At 37.1% G+C, this 23,681-nt stretch overlaps 1 protein-coding gene and 2 long non-coding RNA genes across 3 annotated transcripts; all 3 read left to right on the top strand.

Moving 5' to 3' along the window:
• Positions 1-1,873: 1,873 nt before the first annotated feature.
• On the top strand, positions 1,874-3,093 carry LOC147789876 (uncharacterized). Its single transcript, XR_015423138.1, has 3 exons — positions 1,874-2,089; positions 2,183-2,260; positions 2,839-3,093. It is a non-coding gene; the product is annotated as an uncharacterized LOC147789876 (long non-coding RNA).
• Positions 3,094-6,268: 3,175 nt separating this feature from the next.
• Positions 6,269-13,830, top strand: LOC111784506 (transposon Ty3-G Gag-Pol polyprotein). Its single transcript, XM_087129138.1, is given in 9 exon segments — positions 6,269-6,313; positions 6,577-7,298; positions 7,433-7,727; positions 7,806-8,925; positions 8,928-9,382; positions 9,743-10,091; positions 10,158-10,258; positions 13,542-13,725; positions 13,811-13,830. Coding segments are annotated over 9 exon segments (3,291 nt in total).
• A 6,579-nt stretch (positions 13,831-20,409) lies between these two features.
• On the top strand, positions 20,410-22,556 carry LOC111779079 (uncharacterized). The gene is made up of 2 exons (XR_002812644.2): positions 20,410-20,594; positions 22,145-22,556. It is a non-coding gene; the product is annotated as an uncharacterized LOC111779079 (long non-coding RNA).
• The last annotated feature ends 1,125 nt before the right edge of the window (positions 22,557-23,681 follow it).

The following is a 23,681-nucleotide window of genomic DNA, read 5'->3' as shown; positions in this document are numbered from 1 at the left end:
CACTACCTGTATGGGGAGAGAGTTCAAGTGTACACGGACCATAAGAGCCTCAAGTATTTGTTTACACAAAAAGAGCTCAACATGAGACAGCGGAGGTGGTTAGAACTAGTTAAGGACTATGACATTGAAATACTTTACCACCCTGGAAAAGCTAATGTAGTGGCGGACGCCTTGAGCAGAAAGACAGCCCACACATCTGCCCTGATCACGAGGCAGAAGTACCTACAGGATGAGATACAGAGGGCTGGAATAGAAGTCTTGGTTAGAGGCATTACCGCTCAACTAGCGCAACTGTCGGTCCAACCCACCCTCAAGAGACGTATCATTGAAGCTCAGCGAATTGATACGCACCTCAGTAGGATCTGGGGTCAGCAAGAAACTGAGAGACCAGACGGATATTCAGTCTCTTCTGAAGGGGGTTTGATGTGGCAGGACCGATTATGCGTACCTCGGGATGAGAAAATCCTACAAGAAATCATGACTGAGGCACACAACACGTCCTACACGTTCCACCCTGGTAGTACTAAGATGTATCAAGATTTGAAGTGTAGTTATTGGTGGCCAGGAATGAAGAAGGATGTGGCTGAGTATGTGAGTCGGTGTTTGACCTGTCAGCAGGTAAAGGCCCCGAGACAGCGACCAGCAGGGTTGTTGCAACCGTTGAATATCCCGCAGTGGAAATGGGAGGAAATAAGCATGGATTTCATCGCGGGCCTACCAAAGACTCGATGAGGCTTTAATGTCATCTGGGTCATTGTGGACAGATTGACTAAAGTGGCCCACTTTATACCCGGTAGAGCTACTTACCGAGTGGACCAGTGGGCCCGGTTGTATGTTAAGGAGATAATCCGTCTGCATGGCGTGCCAGTGAACATTGTGTCTGACAGGGATACTAAGTTTACTTCTAACTTCTGGAAGGGGTTACAGAAGGCGTTGGGAACGCAACTCAAGTTCACTACAGCTTTCCACCCTCAGACCGATGGGCAAACCGAGAGACTTAATCAGACCCTAGAGGATATGTTGAGAGCGTGTGTAATAGACTTTGCAGGTTGCTGGGACGAGCACCTGGCCCTCATGGAATTTGCCTACAACAATAGTTACCAGGCAACCATCCAGATGGCACCATTCGAAGCTCTATATGGGCGGAGGTGCAGGACCCCTATATTCTGGGAGGAGGTAGGCAAGAAACAGTTGTTTTGGGGCCGGAGTTGGTACAGACTACCAACGCAGCGGTACAGAAAATCAAACAGAGGATACTCTCTGCACAAAGTCGGCAGAAGAGTTATGCAGACTCTCGTAGGAAAGACCTCGAGTTTGCAGTGGGTGATCACGTCTTCCTGAAGGTAGCCCCCATGAGAGGAGTGCTAAGATTTGGGAAGAAGGGCAAGCTGAGCCCGAGGTTTGTGGGACCCTTTGAAGTCCTAGAAAGGGTAGGGCTTGTGGCCTACAGACTAGCATTGCCACCCACACTCGCCGCGGTGCACAACGTGTTCCATGTATCGATGTTGAGGAAGTACACCCCAGATCCCACGCACATCATTGATCACGAAACGCTTCCCATCCGGAAGGACCTATCGTATGAGGAGAAACCCATAGGGATATTGGCACATGATGTGAGAAGACTACGAAGAAGGGAGATTCCCTTAGTGAAGGTTTTATGGGAAAACCATAGAGACAACGAGGCCACCTGGGAATGTGAGGATGACATGAGGAGATCCTACCCCGAACTCTTCCGAGAAGGACCGACTTTCGAGGACGAAAGTTCCTAACGTGGGGAGGATTGTAACGCCGGAAAAAAAAAAAAAAAAGATTAGGGTTTTGAGGAAACTAGTCATTTCGTGGGGAGGTTACAATAGGGGCAAACTAGTCATTTCGCCCTTATAAGTTGAGGGGTTTGTTTTGGCTGAGTTAAAATGGGGAAAAGAGAAAGAAGAGGGAAAGAAGATTAGGGTTTTGAGGAAGGGGAGGAGATCGGATCAGAACCGACGCCGGAGAACCGAGTCCCCAATCTAAACCGTTGAATAGCTCGAGGCAAGGTGCTCTCACGAATCGCACCTTCCTATTTCGACAAAACGTTCAAGAACTTCAGGTTAGTCCACGAGTATCTACATTGAGAAGTCATCAAGATTTTCGTGTGCTAGCAACGTTTTGTGTTGATCCTTGGACTCTTACCCCCCAACAGCGCTATCTGGTTAAGTTCTGAAGTGAAGGCGGCCAAGATCGGCGTTCAAATCGGAGTTTAAAGATAACGTGATTTTCGGTAAGAACTTGTGTTTTTCTCCGAATTTGAACTCAAATAATAAGATCTGTGATCATCAGAAAAATTTAAGAAAATTCTTTCCAAGGAGTAGAATAGGAGGTCTACAAGTTTCGTGAAGAAAATTTAACGAATCGGATTACGAATTGGAAGATAAAAAAATCGGGAGAAAATAGATTGAAACGGGAAAGAGACCTGGAAAATGAAGGCAGGAGAGAGGGTGGAGGCCGCCACGCGTCGGACGGCGTGCGGAGGAGAGCGGCGGAACCGGTGATCGACACGTGTCGATCACCAGCTGGTGAGGCGCGTCCTCACCCGGCAGCGGGCACGCGTCAGGCGCGCGGACCCGGGTTGCCCGACCGGTGCTGCACGCGAAGCGCCCTACCCGGCGTCTCTGACCCGTGCCTGCGCGGCGGAGAAGCGCGTAGGGCACGCGCGCGTAGGAAGCGCGCATAGTGACCTTCCAGGGCGCGTGCGTCGCGCGTGGGGGCGCGTGAGGCACCATTTTTCTTCCCGTTCGGTCTCTGTTTGCTTGTTTTTCGACCCGATTCTGATGCTGACCCTATTATTATGTGAATTAGGACTTGTGAAGAAAATTCCAGAATTGTTGGAATCCATTCCGTCAAGAAAACTCGAACTCGGGAAGGCACGCGTCGACCATGTAAGTAGCCATTTGGACTTCCACAAGCAGTACTTGTAGGAACCGCTAGGAACAAGCATGCATGCTACCACCTATGAAATTAGCTAGCCCGACTTAGCGTCTTATTATAGAAACTGCGAATATAAGATGATTATGGAAAGCTAGATACAAAATGTGTACTAAATCTGTTTTGGTTGAGACTCTGATAATGTATGTATGCAAGAGGGGGTTGGGAAACTTGTGAAATCTGCGCTCCGGGTAAAAGACGGACGTTATCTTCCCGTTGAGCATGTTTGATAATTTTGCATGAACTGCTGCGTGTAAACTCTATTGTATGATGATTGCTTGGATTGTCTTTCTGGATGAATAGGAAGAAATTATGAGCTTGATTAGGATGCTTTTGGCTAAATAAGCTAGACGAGACCCTAGATTGGGGGACCTCTAGAATACCGTGCAATTAGACCCGCGAAATGATTACCGGCGGAACCAGAACCCAGAATTCCAAACCCGATAGGTTTGTGACACCAGGCACGAGAGTCCTAGAGAAATACGAATCTAAGTCTAAGGCACCAAGTTCCACCCTAGAAAGAATAATAGGTCACCACGGTAACTGTAGGTAGCCCGTTAGAGTTGAGCAGTGAAGATAGTGTCATCAGAACCTCCACTTCCCTCTCTCCTCCGATACCATACCGTCGAGACAGAGCTCCGGTACGGTGATCGTTGAGCTTTGCAGATCCGGATAGGGAAGTGTGACAGGTGCCCAGACCTAGTGGTGATAGCTAAGGGGTCTTCTGAACATGACTCCTGGGCCGTAGAAACCCGTCCCTGAGCGGGGGACGTGGAGCCACTTAGGATAACTCAGTAGCTGACCGGCACATAGGGGGTCGCACCCCGTTTTGTGGATGTATGGTCCCGTGTGAGGGTCGTCAGTTAACCTCCACGGATGATGTTCAGAGAGAGAGTCACGTATTCAGATCCAGCCATACGATCCCCTCAGATTTGCTTATGAGGTCGCGCCTCACCTCAGGACGCTGATCATTTCACTGCATAAGATGGGCAAGCCTCTTATGATACAGAAAAGAGTTGTAGCTTAGATCACCCTGCTTAGAAACCCGAGAAAGATCGTGGTTACCTACCAAGATAAGGATGCGAAAAGAGCCTACAAGTAGGCTACTTACTGAGTATTCTTTTATACTCATTCCTTTCTACTCTTTTTTTTTTTTCAGGCGAGTGAGGCCAGGGATCGAGGCGGGAATGCATGCTGAATCTTAATGCCACAGAGGAGTGTCCCGGGGCGTCTAGGAGTCTGTGCATAATTTTGTTTAGATTTGTCATGCATTGTTTTGTAAACCGCTTACTTACTATTCATATTTGAACACCTTGTTTTGGATTTTAAACCTCCTTCATAATTGTTAAAGTTTCTTTTTTGTGTAATCTCGTTTCTCTATTGGTTCTTACACGATTTCATTGCATAGTCTGTTGGTCCGGCTCTTAATTTCGAGATTCAAATTTTGGGCTGTGACATATTAGTAGTTTGTATGAATGCCTTATTTTCTTCCATTTGTATTTAATAGCATTTGTAGTTGGTAGTTGAACTTTATTATGTTAGAGTTATCTTTTGGGCCTATTTAAAGGCATGTAATATTCATGTTTGGGCATCAATTGATATGAATTCAACTGCAGACCCTTTGCATGTACCCGAAGGACCGATTACAAGAAGCAAGGTTAAAAAGATTCAAGAGGCCTATACATTGCATCTTCAAAAGCTAGCTAGTGTACAGGTTGAAACAAAGTCTTTTGAGCCCAAAAATCTTTATAGCATTAGCATATCAAATCAAGAAGATAATGGAGTGGCTGATATTGGAAAGTAATTAGAAGACTTGCCTTTGGTAGTTGAATTACCAATTAAGAATGGAAAGTAATTAGAAGACTTGCCTTTGGTAGTTGAATTACCAATTAAGGATGGAAAGTAATTAGAAGACTTGTCTTTGGTAGTTGAATTACCAATTAAGGATGGAAAGTAATTAGAAGACTTGTCTTTGGTAGTTGAATTACCAATTAAGGAAATTTATTAATGCCTTATTTGTTTCAATTTTTATTTAATAGCATTTGTAGTTGGTGGCTGAACTTTATTATGTTAGGGTTACCTTTTAGACCTATTTAAAGGCATGTAATACTCATGTTTGGGGGATTTTGGTTGAATACTGAAAAAAAAAAACATTTGTGTTTTCTTGATACCCTTTTGGTGTTATTCTTTTTCAAATCTTGCTTTAGGTTTGATGTTTAAACCGATTCATTGAATTAGTTTTGATCAAGCTAATTCTGGAGTGAATTGTCTTGGTATCTAAGAGTGACCATCATAGATTCCAAGTTCGATCTAAGAGTCATTCATCTTCTAACCAGCTCTTGGTTGGAATCAATCCGTTAAGTTAGCTTTCTCTGTGAGCGTTTTGCAAGGATTCTAGAAGGACCTCTAGCTTTGCAAATTCCAGCATTGTAGGCGCTTATCATTTGGTATCAGAGCATTTGGTCGACATTCTTTGGCCGCTCTAGAGGTGAAATATCTTTATTGTTATTTTTTTTTTCTATCAAGTTTTTTTGTCTCTCTCAGATTATCGGGGGGAAAAAAAAAAACCAGACTTTACATTCTTGACCTAGTACCAAAAGCCCACCTTTGAGTGTTAAACACGAGCGTCCCAGAGTAAAATTTTTGTGAGAAGTGTTGAGAGGCCCCTTGATAACAATGTCACATAATGGAGAAGCAGTACCACCAGTTCCAGATCTTAATACAACCATTCTTCAAGCAATTCAAGGTATGATGGAAATGATGATGGAAGATAGACAAGAAAGAAGGGCGCAACAACAAAGACAAGAACGAACATTACAAGAAGATGAAGGTATAGTAGTACAAGAAAGACAAGTTGATGGTAGATGGAGAGGAAGAAATAAACATGCAACTATTATGCAACCTAGAAGGATGGAAAGAGTACATGAAGATAGAGATGGGGGAGTTAAACTCAAAATCCCGCCCTTTTGTGGAACGGCAGATTCTGAGGCATACTTGCATTGGGAAAGAAAGATAGAGCATGTGTTTGATTGCAACACCTATAGTGAAAATAAGAAGATGAGACTTGCTATTGCCGAATTTACCAATCATGCTGGTGATTGGTACCAACATCTCAAATCCGAGAGAAGAAGAAAAGAGGAGGATCCAATAGAGACATGGGAAGAACTTAAAGAAGCCATGAGAAAAAGGTATGTTCCAAAACATTATGAAGGAAATTTGAAAACTAAATTGCAAGGTTTGAGGCAAGGAACAAAAAGTGTGGCAGAATATTATCAAGAGATGGAAACTATGATGGAAAGAGCAAATGTTAGAGAAGAAGAAGAAGATAGCATGTCTAGGTTCCTTGGAGGTTTGAATCGAGAAATTGCTCATCTTGTTGACAGAAATCCACCTCCATATGTGGAAGACATGTATCATTATGCTCTCAAAATTGAAGACCAATTGAAGGAAGAAAAAGAGCATTAAAAAAGGTACACATCACGAACTAACACCTTTTCAAATTCTAAAACTTGGAACAAGGATAGTTTTGTGAATAGAAATGAATCAATGTCACCAAAAGAAAAGTTTGTGGCTGCTAAAAGAGTGGAGGCTGAGAGTTCCATTGGTAAAAAGAATGAAGCTTCAAAGACGGTAAAGGAGAAGTCTAGTTCTATTCAATGTTGGAAGTGCAAAGGATTTGGACACATGAGCAAAGAGTGTGTTAATAAAAAAGTTATGGTGTTAAGGAATGGTATACTTGATTCAGATGATGAATGTGAGGATCATGACTCACAACTTGTGGAAGAAATCGCAGCATATGATGATGAGTATGTTGAAGAAGGTAATTTCATATCTTTGATCACAAGAAGGGTACTCAATGTTCAAATCAAGGAAGAGAAATTTGAAGATCAAAGGGAAAACTTGTTCCACACAAGATGTTTGGTCAAAGGAAACCCATGCAACTTGGTGATTGATAGTGGAAGTTGCCCAAATGTGGTAAGCAGCTTCCTTGTAAAAAGACTTCAACTTTCTGTCCATCCCCATCCAAAACCATACAAACTTCATTGGTTAACAAACAAAGAAGAAATTAAGGTGAACTCCCAAGCTCTTATTTATTTTACTCTTGGAAGATATAAAGATGAAGTTCTTTATGATGTCGTACCAATGCATGCGGGGGACATCTTATTCGGCCGACCTTGGCAATATGATAGAAAGGTAACATTTGATGGTTTGATGAACAAGTATACTTTTACTTTGTGTGGGAAGAAATTTACTTTACTTCCATTGTCTCCATATGAAGTACATTGTGACCAATTGAAATTAGAGAAGAAAAGAAAAGAATATGAAGAACAACAGTGGAGAGAAGAAACTAAGGTAAAAGAGAGAGATAAGAGTGAAAAAAAAAAAAGAGCAAAGTGAGGGGCAAAGGATGAGTGAAAACCAAGAGAGAAAAAAAAAATGATTTTGAAGAAAAGAGAGAAAATGTGAGTTTGGTTATAAGAATGGGAAAAATGAGAAATATGTTAGCCCAAGAACCAAAATTTATACTTATGTGCAAAGGAATGTGTTTAGCAATGGAACCAAAAACTGATGATGCTTTGCCAAGTGCTTTTAAGTCTCTTTTGCAGGAATTCAATGACATATTTCCACATGAAGATGCATGTACGGGGTTACCCCCTCTAAGAGGGATTGAACACCAAATTGACTTCGTACCTGGGGCAACTCTTCCAAATATGGCTGCCTATAGGACCAATCCCACCGAGACTAAGGAGATTCAAAGACAAGTGGAAGAACTCATGGATAAAGGATATGTTAGAGAAAGCATGAGTCCTTGTTCAGTTCCTGTGATTTTGGTACCCAAGAAAGATGGCACGTGGAGGATGTGTGTTGATTGTCGAGCCATCAACAAGATCACGGTAAAGTATCGACACCCTATTCCTAGATTGGATGACATGTTGGATGAATTATATGGTGCTAATCTGTTTTCAAAAATAGATCTTAAAAGTGGTTATCATCAAATTCGAATGAATGTGGGAGATGAGTGGAAAACGGCTTTCAAAACAAAGTTTGGGCTTTATGAGTGGCTCGTTATGCCATTTGGCCTTACAAATGCACCAAGTACTTTTATGAGGCTAATGAATCATGTTTTGAGAGACTATATTGGAAAATTTGTTGTTGTATACTTTGATGATATCCTTGTTTACTCAAAAAGCTTGAATGATCATATTTTGCACGTTAAGAAAATTTTGTTTATACTTAGAGAAGAGAAGCTTTATGCCAACTTCAAAAAGTGCAGTTTTTGTCTAGACCAAGTCAACTTCCTAGGGTTCTTAGTTGGAAAGAAGGGAGTACAAGTTGATGAAGAAAAGGTAAAAGCTATTAGAGAATGGCCAACACCCACAAATGCAACCGAGGTAAGATCTTTTCATGGTTTGGCTAGTTTCTATAGGAGATTCATTAAGGATTTCAGTAGTATAGCATCACCATTGAATGAACTTGTTAAAAAGCATGTGAAATTTGAATGGAAGGAAAAACAAGAGAATGCATTCAATGAACTGAAAGATAAATTAACCAATGCACCTTGTCTTGCTTTACCTAACTTTGATAAATCTTTTGAAATTGAATGTGATGCAAGTGGGATAGGCATAGGGGCTGTTTTAATGCAGGAAAAAAGGCCAATCATGTTCTTTAGTGAAAAGCTTAATGGAGCACAACTCAACTATCCGACTTATGACAAAGAGTTATATGCACTTGTGAGGGCTTTGCAAGTTTGGCAACATTATTTGTGGCCAAAAGAGTTTGTTATTCATACGGACCATGAAAGTTTGAAGCACCTCAAAAGCCAAACAAAGCTAAATAGGAGACATGCTAAATGGGTGGAATTCATTGAGACGTTTCCTTATGTAATCCATTACAAAAAGGGGAAGGATAATGTGGTCGCAGATGCATTATCAAGAAGGTATGCTTTATTTTCTTCCCTTACTGAAAAATTCTTGGTTTTAAACACATGATTGAATTGTACAAAGTTGAAAAATTTGAATTTTATGATGTGTATATGCAATGTTTAGAAGGGAAACATGTGCAAGATCATATGGTGTTCGATGATATGCTTTTTAGGAAGTGTAAACTTTGTATCCCTAGATGTTCTATTCGAGAGTTACTTGTGAAGGAGGCTCATGGGGGAGGACTTATGGGACATTTTGGAGAATTTAAAACATATAGCATGTTGTGTGAACATTTTTATTGGTTGAAAATGAGGAAAGATGTGAACAAAGTATGCAAGCAATGTTTTAAATGTAAGGAGGCTAAGTCTAAGACACAACCACATGGTCTTTACACACCTTTAGATGTTCCTAGTGAACCATGGGTTGACATGAGCATGGATTTTGTTCTAGGATTACCAAAGACTAGAAGACACCATGATAGCATTTTTGTGGTGGTTGATAGGTTTAGTAAGATGGCACATTTCATTCCATGTAACAAAACAGATGATGCTACCAATATAGCTAATCTATTCTTTAAGAAAGTGGTTAGATTGCATGGTATTCCCAAAACCATTGTTAGTGACAGGGATGTAAAATTTTTAAGCCAATTTTGGAAGGTTTTGTGGGGAAAGTTGGGAACTAAGCTTCTATTTTCTACAACATGTCACCCCCAAATCGATGGACAAACTGAGGTCGTTAATAGAACATTAGGAGCCTTACTTAGGTCACTAATTTCTAAAAATCTTAAGTCTTGGGAAGAGACTCTACCTTTTGTGGAATTTGCACACAATAGAGCATTACATAGTACCACTCAGTGTTCACCGTTTGAGGTTGTGTATGGATTTAATCCTTTAACTCCTCTAGATTTATCGCCTTTGCCACCTAATATGTTTGCTAATGATGCAGCTTTTTCAAGAGCCGAATACATAAAAAAAATTCACAAAGACATAAAAGAAAGAATTGAAAACAAAAATAAAAAACTAGTCACGCGCAAGAACCAAGGAAGAAAGAAATTAATTTTTAAACAAGGTGACTGGGTTTGGGTCCATCTACGAAAGGAAAGGTTTCCAAGTCAGAGAAAGTCAAAACTTCAACCAAGAGGAGATGGTCCTTTTCAAGTACTAGAGCGGATCAATGACAATGCATACAAGCTAGATCTCAGAGGTGAGTACAATGTAAGTTCAACTTTTAATGTGGCTGATTTGACTCCATTTGATGTAGGGAATGAAGACCTTGATTTGAGGACAAATCCTTTTAAAGAAAGGGAGGATGATATGAATTCAACTGCAGACCCTTTGCATGTACCCGAAGGACCGATTACAAGAAGCAAGGTTAAGAAGATTCAAGAGGCCTATACATTGCATCTTCAAAAGCTAGCTACTGTACAGGTTGAAACAAAGTCTTTTGAGCCCAAAAATCTTTATAGCATTAGCATATCAAATCAAGAAGATAATGGAGTGACTGATATTGGAAAGTAATTACAAGACTTGCCTTTGGTAGTTGAATTACCAATTAAGGATGGAAAGTAATTAGAAGACTTGCCTTTGGTAGTTGAATTACCAATTAAGGATGGAAAGTAATTAGAAGACTTGCCTTTGGTAGTTGAATTACCAATTAAGGATGGAAAGTAATTAGAAGACTTGCCTTTGGTAGTTGAATTACCAATTAAGGAAATTTATTAATGCCTTATTTGCTTCAATTTTTATTTAATAGCATTTGTAGTTGGTGGCTGAACTTTATTATGTTAGGGTTACCTTTTAGACCTATTTAAAGGCATGTAATACTCATGTTTGGGGGATTTTGGTTGAATACAGAAAAAAAACCTTTGTGTTTTCTTGATACCCTTTTGGTGTTATTCTTTTTCAAATCTTGCTTTAGGTTTGATGTTTAAACCGATTCATTGAATTAGTTTTGATCAAGCTAATTCTGGAGTGAATTGTCTTGGTATCTAAGAGTGACCATCATAGATTCCAAGTTCGATCTAAGAGTCATTCATCTTCTAACCAGCTCTTGGTTGGAATCAATCCGTTAAGTTAGCTTTCTCTGTGAGCGTTTTGCAAGGATTCTAGAAGGACCTCTAGCTTTGCAAATTCCAGCATTGTAGGCGCTTATCATCAATTGTTGAATACAAACAAAACCTTTGTATTTTCTTGATACCTTTTTGGTGTTATTCTTTTTCAAACCTTGCTTTAGGTTTGATGTTTAAACCGATTCATTGAATTAGTTTTGATCAAGCTAATTCTGGAGTGAATTGTCTTGGTATCTAAGAGTGATCATCATAGATTCTAAGTTCGATCTAAGAGTCATTCATCTTCTAACCAGCTCTTTGTTGAGTTTTATATCCTAAAACTCATAGTTTGTAAACAAAAACATATTCTATTTTCAATAAAGTTATTATTGTTGTTTATTCAGTAAAGATTGTTATTCAATAAAGTGAACTTTACGATCATTAATTGAAATCCAATAAACTAAGAACACTTTGGCTATAGTATGATTACTTGAACTATATGTAGAGACATAAGAGTGGATCAAGTTCAAGTATATAGTCAAAATGATCTATAGTTTAAGGATAAGACTGAGTATCTTATTCTGGGGACACTATGGATGCGGCCCACTTTTATATATGATATAAACAATGTGATCACTAAATTGTACATGTGGAGACATGTGAGTGGGTGCGTCCTATGCAATGAGTACTGCATAAGATCGGACCATGAAGAAAACCACACTCACTTTATAATGTCATTTACTGTCGAGACTGATTTTCTTTTCATTCGATAACCAAGGTAACAAGGTTTTAATCCTGAGCTAACCATGAACTCCTGTTTATTCGGAATTATCCTTTGATTTGCATGGGTGAGAGTGGCTCTAGTTCGCCGACTCAATAGGCATCCCATTTCAGGGGTAAGGCTGGGTGAATGGCTGGGGACGTGGGGTGCAAGATGGATTCACTCCTACCCACTTTTAAGGATAGAAGAGAGGTAGTTCTCTTAAGCACTGACTCCAGGTCTTGAACAAGGGGTCCCACCCTCTCATTGGCCTGAGAGGGATTCGGTTTACTTGTTGGACCACAAACCAATTGTTCATTAAAGGATTAGTGAGACATAAGGAACAAGAAGTAACTTTAGGGATAAAACGGTAAATTGACCCAGCTCTAGTTACGAACAACCTGTGAAGAATCGACTTACTAATCATGGTTATATCAAATGGACAGAAATATATCTATAGTGAGGGGAGTGCAACTACTAGGCTATAGTGGAGTGTCGTAGTAGTTAACGAATGTTGGTTAACAAGGTTAATGAGTTTAACTAGTTAATCTTGGATCGTTGGAGCCCATGATCTATAGGTCCATTAGGTCCCTCTACTAGCTCATATCGGACTAAACCATAGAACAGTGTGACGAGTGAGTTCAAAGTGTTCGAATTCAAATTAGGGAATATGTGCTACATATATACGATATATTTAACCGCATTGTTGTTTTATTTACGAATTAAACAAAAAGAGAGAATCTGAGATATTTAAATAAGATTTAAATATCTTAATCAATTATGTGTCAGAATTGATTGAGATTGACATTTGAATTAATATTAAATATTAATTAATCATTTAATGTTACTTTAATTTGAAATTAATTATTCAAATTAATTGTTGAATCAAAATGAAGAAAGTCAAAATGTTGACTTCATTTAATGGAAAAATCCATGTTAGTGGAATTTTGAGGTGTCAAAATTTGGTTTAACCAAACTTGCATGCTTGCCAAATAATCCCTACAAGTTTGAGTGGAATTTTGAGTGTCAAAATTTGGTTAACTCAAACATGCATGCTTGCCACATAATCCCAAACATTTGAGTGAAATTTTGAGTGTCAAAATTTGGTGGTCTCAAATTTGCATGAACATGCAAACATGACTCTTTAAATAGAGTGATCATGGTACATGGAAGGTCTTCTTCTTCTTGGTGAAAAACCTTGAGAAAAACCTTGAGAAAAACCTCTCACAAACACTCTCTTCATATATACAAAATCCCTCAAGTTTAGTCACTCACCGATTCCACAATCCCGTTCTAAGATCGGAGGATAGTGGAGAAGACACTAGTAGTGGTTCAAAATCGGTTCGTGAGGAAAAAGAAGTTTGAACTACAAAAGGTTAGTATTCAAACTCATTAAGTTTTAATACTTATGAACATGCTAGTTATTTACTATAATTGATGTTCTAAAAGTGCCTAAGATCCAAATTGCTTCTGCATGTGTTATATTAACACCATCACTCTTGGTTGGAAACAATCCGTTATGTTAGCTTTCTCTGTGAACGTTTTGCAAGGATTCTAGAAGAACCTCTAGCTTTGCAAAAATCTAGCATTGTTGGCTCTTATCAGATAGGTACGTTGAGAGTTAGTTGTCACTATCGGGAGAAAACAATAGTATGATCAGACGAACTCACATCGACAACAATCAACACGTAAACCTCAATATACGGATAAACACCCTCAATATGCTGATAGATATCTTAGAGACTAAGAGAAGGTCCAAGAGAGTGAGGAACCATTGTGCGTTGAATGTGGGAAACAACATTAGGGTAGATGTATGGCTTGAATCTAGGGCTTGTTTCATATGTAGTCATCAAGGCTACTTGTTTCATATGTAGTTATCAAGGCTACCTTGCCAAATACGAGGAGGACAAAAAACCCAGTTGACCCACCAAGAGGCCCTAGTGGAGTCGAGAGACCTATGCAGACCTATTCGCAAGAAAGAGAGTATGCATCCAGCAGGGATGTTGAGAAATACGACATAGTGGTGATAGGTAAACTATCCATCCTAGGACACTATGCTTTAACGTTATTTGATTCAGGCTTTACACGTTCCTTCATATCTATGCCATTTTTTAGTCAAGCAGGGTTCCAACTAGAACCCTTGTTGCATGTACTAAGTGTTAGCACCCCAACACGGGTAGACTTAGTTTTTAATGATAAAGTAAAAGATGGGCAAGTAATAGTATAAAGATGAACCTTTAGCGTAGACCTGATAGTTGTTAGCATGATGAATTTCGATGTAATACTATAGATAAATTGACTAGCTAAGAACTATGTCAATATAGATTGTTACAAGAAGAACGTGGTATTCTCAACCCTATCTGGATCTAGTTTTTAGTTCAAAGGCTAGAGTTACCCCTAAACTAGTTTTGATGATGAAGGTGAAGAGACGGGTCTAACAAGAAAGGTGAGCAATATTTATTAGTGCCATAGATACAAAATGGAAAGAGAAGACTATGAATACAATACCAATATTGAATGAATTCTCATATGTCTTTTTGGAGGGTTTACCAAGATGCCCTTTTTCTCAAATCGTAGGCGCAATTACAAGAAATTGAACTGGGAAGTGGACTCATTTCTAAAGCGCCTTACTATATTGTGCCAGCAGAATGAAAGGAATTTAAGACGCAATTACAATGATCTACTTAACAAAGGCTTCATCTGACCTAGCATCTCCTTAGGGTGTACCGGTGTTATTTGTTAAGAAGAAGGATGGTTTGATGGGCCTGTGCCTCGACTATTGAGAGTTAAATAAGAGAACGTTAAAAAACAAGTACCCACTCTCATATTGAAGATTTGTTAGACCAACTCAGAGAAGCGAAAATATTCTCCAATATAGATCTTTGGTCAGGGAACCACCAGGTTAATACTAAAGAATGGGATGTACCTAAGACAACATTCAAAACAAGGTACGACCACAACGAGTTTGTGGTGATGTCATTTGGTCTCACTAACGCCCCAACAATATTCATGGAGTTAATGAATAGAGTATTAAAGGAGTGTCTCGACACATTTGTTATTGTGCTTCAGACTAGTGGTGCACTTATTAGATCCTTACTACCGAATGCTTTCTTTAGAAAGTTATCTGCGTTATCCTTGTCCCGCGGAAGCATCAAATCATCCTAGTGTACTCAAAGACGGATCAAGAACACGTTTAGAATGTTCTAAAATTTTGAGAGAGAACATGTTGTACGTCAAATTCTCCAAGTGTGAATTTTTGCTCCGACACGTCTCATTTTTAAGACACATGATGTCAAAACATGGAATCTCAGTAGACCCCACCAAGATTGAAGTGCCCATTAAGTGGGATCACACGAACACAGTTATTGAGGTGTGTATGTATACCATATATAGAGAAGTACTACACATCAAATATTACCCGGACTGGAGTTGAAACCAACACCATGAAATGATGTTTTATGAAATGATTGTTCCTAAACATGATTGCATTTTGACCCAATATTGAAGTTCCTTACCTTATACTTTCTAAAATACTCAACCTAGGTGCTATTCTTGTTTTTCAGATAAAAGTAAGACACTTTTTGATAAGATAAGGAAATCACTACAAGGCGAGTAAGATTCGGAATACCTTGTTGATCGAATATCTCAATGCAAGAACATTGTTTGAGATTCAAATCACTCCACAAGCAAGATCGATCATGTCTAGCTTAAATGATTATTTTTTATCAAATATCTCAAGGCAAGAACACTTGTTTGAAATTCGAATCACTCCACAAGCAAGATTGATCATGTCAAGCTTGAATGATTCTACATGCAACCTAAACTACATGAAATTACAAAGAAACTTAGCCATTGGCTAAAGAAGAGCACAAATGCTTCTTTTACTACATTTTCCAAGCTACTTACAAATACAACCTACATGGCTTTATATAGCCTCAAAATAAAACAATTCAAGGCATGCCAAGAGTTGTACCATTCATCCTTAATGACCATAATTAACCATTATGTAATTGTAACCTAAAATAAATAAAAAGTATTAAAATACATTAATGAAATACAATAACTCTAAATTACTCTAAATTGTAATCCACCCAAAATTTATAACATGAAACTTCATTCCTTCATCGATGTGGCATCAATTGAAATATCTTTTGATAATTTCAACAATATTTTATTCACATCTTCATTGAAATATATTGTATGATTCATGTCTCTTGGTTCATATCACTTTTGCACCGATGGACAATGTCGTGGTGACATCTATGGATTTGAAGGTTTGGTAGATGCATTCGTGTTAAACGTAGTTCTTAGGTTATACTATTTATTTTTCGTTATATTGTTTTAAAAAATTTATTACGAACGTTTAAGTCCATAGAATTGTTTCTTTTAAATGAATTTCTCCACGCATTTTAGTTACATTTCTTTTAAATGAATTTCTCCAACAAATAGTTATATTATGCATGCAGCGGCGACCATGGTTTTAATAAACCATTAGGATCAGAGCGATACCTCTCACAGTCAGATGTGATTGAAGAACAAACCAAGGAGGAAGCTTGTTGGTATGTGACACCTGAGTAAACGAGGAGTACATGAATGAACTGAGACCACATCAAAGGAGAGTGATCCTGAAGATAGGATGATCAAGAAAGTCTTAAAGGAAATAAAAGTTACAGTCTATACCAACAATGTGCATCTTCCTTTTTAGTGGCTTCGTCATAGGAACTCCATTGTTAGCGTACTTTGTTTGGAGTAATTCTATGTTGGGTGACGTTCTAGAAATTTTCCTATGATACATGTGAGTGAGGAAAAAACATGCTGGAACAACTCGTGTTGGTTTGTAGGGATAGTTTTACTATTAGAAGAGGAGTATGTAACGTGACTATGTAGTAGGAGAATGTTAGAGCCATCAGGTGTCGAATCAAGATTTCGAATCTTGATTTGAATCTTAGACATGAGTCGTTACACATTTGTGACAGCGAGGGGATAGTCTTCCTTTTATCTTTTCTATCATTCACTATGAAATTTCCTTTAACTTTTATGTCATTTTCTTATACAAACTAGATAGACTAGTCATGAATTTTTTTATTCTTTTTAAATAAATTGAATGCATTGTTACCTGATTTGATTTTAAAGGAATACCTCGTACAAATTTAATTATTTTTTTACGACTATTAATACGAATTCAAGTTCATATGTTGTCCCAAAGACAAATAAGCAAATAAAGCAAAGTGTGTCAAAAGATTAAATAAATAAAAAAAAACATACATATATCATATATTATTGTATGGTATTCAGTATTCTTGCATTCCAAGGATAGAATTTTGTCCCGCACGCTAACAATCACAACATATTAGTTTTGTTCTTATTAACACTTAATTCTTGAGGTCCTCTTGTTTGAGGTCTTCAAATTGCATATCATTGAGCTTGAATTCTTTAGTTGCAAATTGAATACAAATGCATAAATCGAGATAAGAACACGAACAAGTACGATCCCCGCGGTCAGCAGAGGAGTTGCATGCGATTTGTTTTAGAAGGCTTCTCTTTGGTACCAGTGGCGGCATCCCTTCAACTTCAACTGCAATAATATTTAAACACTCGACATTATGTTTGAAACTTTTGAACTCTTAGCATGCGATTTGTCTTAGAAGGCTTCTCTATTGAAATATTAACCTTTAAAGAGATTCAAAACAAACAAAGAACGAAGAGCTAGAAATTTTACCAGAGCGAGACACAACCAGCAGTATCATCGCAATAATGAAACTCAACTTCACACTACAAATCTCTACCATGTTATTATTTGTGTTCGAAATAATTTGAATGGACTGGTGTGATGGTTAAGTTTCATTCTTGGCAATCCATTATATAATCTTCTAGACATCAAATTAGTTCACTAATATGAACCTAAATAGTAGATTTTGGTTCATGCATATGCCAAATATATGATATTTCTATAATTACAAAACCACAAATCCCATTTTTTCTCAAAATGTTAAAAAGAAATTTATGTAGGAAATGTATTGGGTTTCAGTTTTTTTTTTTTCTTACAAAATGATAGTCATTTGCCATTCATTTAACTTGAGCTTGAGAAAAATAAGTAAATATAAACCGAACTTTCACAATTTATTTTATTTTATTTATTATTATAATTATTTTTTTTTCTCTCAAGATAAATAATGTAAGATTCCGCACAGGAAAACAAAACATTCTTTATAAGAGTATAGAAACCTTCCTCTAATAGACGTGTGTTAAACCCTTGACGAGAAATTCGAAAGGAAAAGCCTACAGTGGACAATATCTGTTAGCACTGGAAGAGGTATCGCTCTGGTATAAACTGTAACGACCCTAATTTTTTTTTATTAAAACCAAGGTCGCCACTACATGCATTCAATCCTTCACCTAGGTTCAGAATTCAATCTAGGTTAAGGTTTTTTTTCTCTCAACCATCAATCACAAACTTCTCTCAACTTTTTCTTTACTGTTGAGTAATTGATATGGAAATCAACCCAAGGGAAAGTATGGAACGGATTACCTTGATGATCAAGATCAAGAGTAAAGAAAACTTGTTTCTAAACTTGTGATTTGAATCACTCCACAAGAGGTTTGAGCAATACCACTTGAATGACTCTGGCATGCAAGTTCTAAACACAAGAATTTTCTAAGAAAGTTTAGCTCTCGACAAAGCTAAAATAGAAATTCTATTCTTAATTCCAAAATCTGATGTCTAATCAAAGAAAAAGAAGGCTTTATATAGCCTTTACAACCTTAACCTATGTGATACATAACTCACAAATTAAATGGGCTAGTAATGAGAAATACCCATAACCTCCCTATTAAAATGGCTAGTTAATGGTGGAATATAGTAACCTATGTGGGTTACAATATAACCTTAACTTCTATATTTAAAACTCGCTTAAATATGACAAACAAATAGTTAAACTATAATTAAATAATGCAATTAATAAAATGTGCTTATTAGTCATCCTTGGACTAGTTTCATAAATTCAGCGGAGTTCATTAAATGCAACTTAAAGTGCATTTAATTCATCTCTTTCTTGAAGCTCAACTTTGCATAACATATAAGGGAGGTCTCCAACGTCTTCTAGAATTTCCTTTGATGAGCTCACCATAGCTTGAATATAACTGTATAAGGTTTGTTGTAGCTTCTTGGCTCTCGTCCTTGTATTTGGACCTTAAAGCATTGAAATTCCTTGGTCGTGCTTCATATCATTCTCCCCCTCTTGAGAAGGATTCTTCGTCGAATCCAAGCCATCACCTACATCAAAAGGACTCAAATCAACAACATTAAAAGTTGCACTAACACCGTACTTACCTGGTAAATCAAGTTTATAGGCATTGTCGTTGATGCGCTCAAGAACTTGAAAAGGTCCATCTCCTCGTGGTAAAAGCTTAGATTTTCTTTGAGTAGGAAATCTTTCTTTTCGGAAATGCACCCAAACCCAATCTCCTGGCTTGAAGATGACAATCTTACATCCTTTATTAATTCGAGTGGCAACCTTGGAATTTTGTTTCAATTTGTTCTTTTACTTGCTTGTGTAGTTTATGAACAAACTCAACCTTGGCATTTGCATCAAAATTCACGAACTCTTTTGACGGTATAGGTAACAACTCAATGGGGGTTAAAGGATTAAAGCCATAAACAATTTCAAAAGGTGTGCATTTAGTAATGCTATGAACACCCCTATTATATGAAAATTCTATAAATGGCAAACAATCCTCCCGAGTCTTAAGATTCTTATCAATAATAGCTCTAAGCATAGCAGTCATGGTTCTGTTAACAACTTCAGGTTGTCCATCCGTTTGAGGATGACAAGTAGTTGAATATACTAGCTTAGTTCCTAACTTACCCCATAATACACGCCAAAAGTGGCTTAAAATATTACATCACGATCACTAACGATGCTTTTAGAAATGCCATGCAATTGTACAACTTCTCTAAAGAACAAGTCAGCAATATGTTGTGCATCATCAATTTTATGACAAGGAATAAAATGAGCCATTGTACTAAATCGATCAACCACAACAAAGATGCTATCATAACCATTCCTAGTCCTAGGTAAACCTAAAACAAAATCCATTGATATATCAATCCAAGGGCCATTAGGAACCGGTAATGGGGAGTATAAACCATGTGGTTGAAGCCTAGACTTAGCTTGTTTACATGCTATGCAATGAGCACAAACTTTATGAACATCCATCTAACAACAAGTAATTATCCACAATGAGTCCTTTTTCACAAGATTCAACGAAAGGAGCAAAGAACATGTCATGTTGATACAAATCCGGTATGTGTTCAAAACCCAACAACCTACCATTCAAAGTATTGAGGACATATCTTCGTGATAAAGCATCTGCAACAATGTTCTCCTTACCTTCTTTATATTTTATGGCATAAGGGAATGTTGTTTCAATAAATTCTAACCACTTACACTGCAACAAATACCATCTTTTATAACTTTTTTGTATAGCATTTTCTAAAAGACGCTAGAAATTAGAAAGAAAATAAAGGTTTTTTTATTTTTTTTATTATTATTATTTTTTTTTTAATGTTATCCCTAAAAACCTAATCACGCGTATAAAAGCCTTCCTTTCTTTTTCTCTCCTTTTCCCTCTAGACACCCATATTCCCTCAGACCCTAGGGCAAAACCAAATCTCGCCTTCTTTCTCTCGTGCAACAATCCATCCTTCTTTCTTTCGTGCTTCGAAATTTTTCCCTCAAGATCCATCCTTCTTTCTTTCGTGCGTCAAAATTTTTCTTTGATTTGCATCAGATCTCAAGATGGTGGCATTGAGAGGAGGCATACAGTTTATTGTTGATGCTTTGTCTATGAAAAACCCTATTCTCCTACCTCACTGCAAATTGAACAATCCAAGATGGAGGTTAGTTGTTTTTTTTTTTTTTTTTTCCCTATTATCTTCTTTGTTGCCTCACTTTGTAAAGAATTTCATTGATGAATTATTCTAAGTGATTTGTCTCTGTATCTTCCTTTTTAATTTCTTTTTGAAGGATCGAACTACTACTAAATAATGCAGTTTTTCATTTACATTTAGTACACACTAATAAACTTTTGTGAGTTCAGTCCTTTGGTCCTTCATTAAGGAATGTACTTTACTTTTAAGTGTGTATTTTCCTAGCTGTAGAATTTTTCTTTGAATGTAGATTGGTGAGTTCTGTGAGGTAGATGTAGTTGTTGTCTTGTGTTAAAAGGTTGAACGTAGTTTTGTGAGTTAGATCAACGGAATAAAAACATAATACAAGAAACTATCTTTATTTTTCATTGTGTTGGTTCAATCAATACATGCCCAAATTGAGGAACCGCATGAAGATTACAAACAAAAAAATAAGCCTAAGAGTACAAAGTAATTAAGTTTAGAGGAATTTGTTAATTCATAGGTTATTTCAAGCACATTCTACCGATAGGAATGATTTATGTTAACGGGTTACATATTCTGCAAGTATCAGTAGTAGGAAGAAGTTTATACACGTATTGATGGACTGCATATATTTTCCTTGAGCAAAATACCTATTGTATTATGTATGACTAAATTTTTGTGGCCTTTTCTCCTTCCTTGATTTTTTTTTTCCTTTGATATATTAGGTCTCCTTTTCTCCTTCCTTGTGTATAACTTATTAAATACATGATTGGCAAGATCACTCACTTTCACACAACAACAACAAGAACTTGTGTGGCCCTGTTGTTACTGTTACTGTTATTTTGCATTTAGGGCTTTCAACAACACATTCTTCTTCTTATTTGATTTTGAGGATTTCTTCAACTGAGATCTTAGATAGAAGATCAGTTAGAAGAAGTTGTTCCTAATTAGAAGACCAGTTAGACTGATTTCGGTCTTTGACTTTTGTTTGCTAACTTGGAGTGACTAGGAGAAAGAATATTTGTAGACCCTTTAAAGTCTACTTTTCTTTTTTCTCAAGAGAATTCATTAGTTTGTATGGTCATTTTCTTTGGTTAATAAGTTTTTTTGGTTGGCCTTACTCGTCATGATATCAATTTTATTTTAGTGGTTCTGTTTTGTTTATCATATGAGGACAACACTTCATCAAAAAGGGCTATTTGAAAGGATTGGGTTTTATTACAAAGTTATGGTTTTCATCCAAGGGAATCAAAAAGCGTAATGCTCTTTCTTTCCTCGTAAACTTTGAGTGGACAATGCCCTCCCCTTTCAATTCTAATTGGAAGCTGTAATGCAAGTATTTGAACTAATGTTTCTATGCTCTATTTTTAAAAAATGAAACGTGCTTACATATATAAGATGAACAATAATGTTTTATTCTCTTTTTTACTTTTATATGATATTTAGATTTTGTTGCTATTTTGCACTTCTCTTCGAATCACCTTATGTCAAACCTTTTGGTACTATTTTGCACTTCTCTTCGAACAACTGATATATATGCTTTGATAATGTTGCAGGATTCCTTGAAAGCACTAATTGGCAAGAAACAACGACCAATTTATCAATTGACATTGCCTAGAGTCGGCCACAAAGATGCAACTTAGGCTCTGATACCAAATTGATAAGGCAACCCTAATCCTCAACCCAACGATCAAGTTTTTGTTGGAGCAAGGAAGCACTAATTGGCAAGCAACAACGAACAATTTATCAATTGACATTGCTAAAAGGGTGGAACATAGAAGACATTGATGTCGGTTCGAATACCTTTAGGATTGGTGTACTTGATTTGATCAAAATCAAAGATGTCACATACTGTGGATAGTGAGTTTTTGTTCTATTTATTGTGTATTGGGTGGGGAAGAACTGATTTGAAAATTGTGCTAGTGTAACGAGTCTGATATTCTTATATAGATCGAGTTGAATACTTTATTTTGTAATGTGTTAGTAGATTATTAAATTTCAATTATATTTTTGTTATAGCATAAGATTAAAAGTATAAATATAGCTTATTAAAAATAAATGATAGCATAAAATATAGTATAAATATAGCTTATTAAAAATGAATGATAGCATAATATTTTAGTTATGTTTACATATTTATAACTTTAACAAAAATGCTATAAAATGTTTCCATAGCATTGCATATAAGCTATATTTAGATACTATATAATAACATTTATTATAGCTATACAAAAACGCTATAAAAAGTTTTAGACTTTTAATAACATGGGCTGTCACGACGTACGAAAAATGCTATAAAAGGTCTATGATAGCATTTTTCGTAAGCTATCTAATCCAATATTTGTTGTAGTGTTAGCATGTCTGTTGAGTTTATTTTGTACTCTCAAATGCTTTAAACTTTCATGATCCGTATGAATAATGAACTCCTTAGGCCAAAGATAATGTTGACAGGTTTGCAATGCACGAACCAAAGCATAAAGCTCTTTGTCATAAGTTAGATACCTCAATGATGCACCAGACAACTTCTCACTAAAGAATATTGTCTTTGATTTTGCATTAATACAGCCCCTATCCCTACTCCACTAGCATCACATTCAATTTCAAAAGTAGATTCAAAATTAGGTAATGCAAGCAAGGGAGGAGAACTCAATTTTTCTTTCAAAGTATTAAAAGCAAGTTCTTCATCTTTTTCCCATATAAAGGATACATTTTTCTTAACAAGTTCATTTAAGGGTGAAGCAATTGTACTAAAATTCTTAATGAACCTACGGTAGAAACTTGCAAGACCATGAAAACTTCTTAACTCACTTACATTTTTAGGTGTAGGCCAATCTTCTACAAACCCAAGAAAGTTAACTTTTTCCATGCAAAAGCTACATTTCTTTAAATTAACGTACAAACATTCGTTTCTTAAAGTAGTCAAAACATTGCGTACATGGGTAATATGATCATCTAAAGAATTAAATGCTTTATATAATCAAAGAAAAGAAGGCTTTATATAGCCTTTACAACCTTAACCTATGTGATCCATAACTCCCAAATTAAATGGGCTACTAAATGAGAAATACCCATAACCTCCATACTAAAATGGCT

Source organism: Cucurbita pepo, chromosome 12 (genome assembly GCF_057944985.1).
Source record: "Cucurbita pepo subsp. pepo isolate OVF chromosome 12, ASM5794498v1, whole genome shotgun sequence".
Taxonomy (NCBI): domain Eukaryota; kingdom Viridiplantae; phylum Streptophyta; class Magnoliopsida; order Cucurbitales; family Cucurbitaceae; genus Cucurbita; species Cucurbita pepo.
The sequence above is the reverse complement of the archived record's forward strand: the minus strand, read 5'-3'. Positions and strand labels throughout refer to the sequence as shown.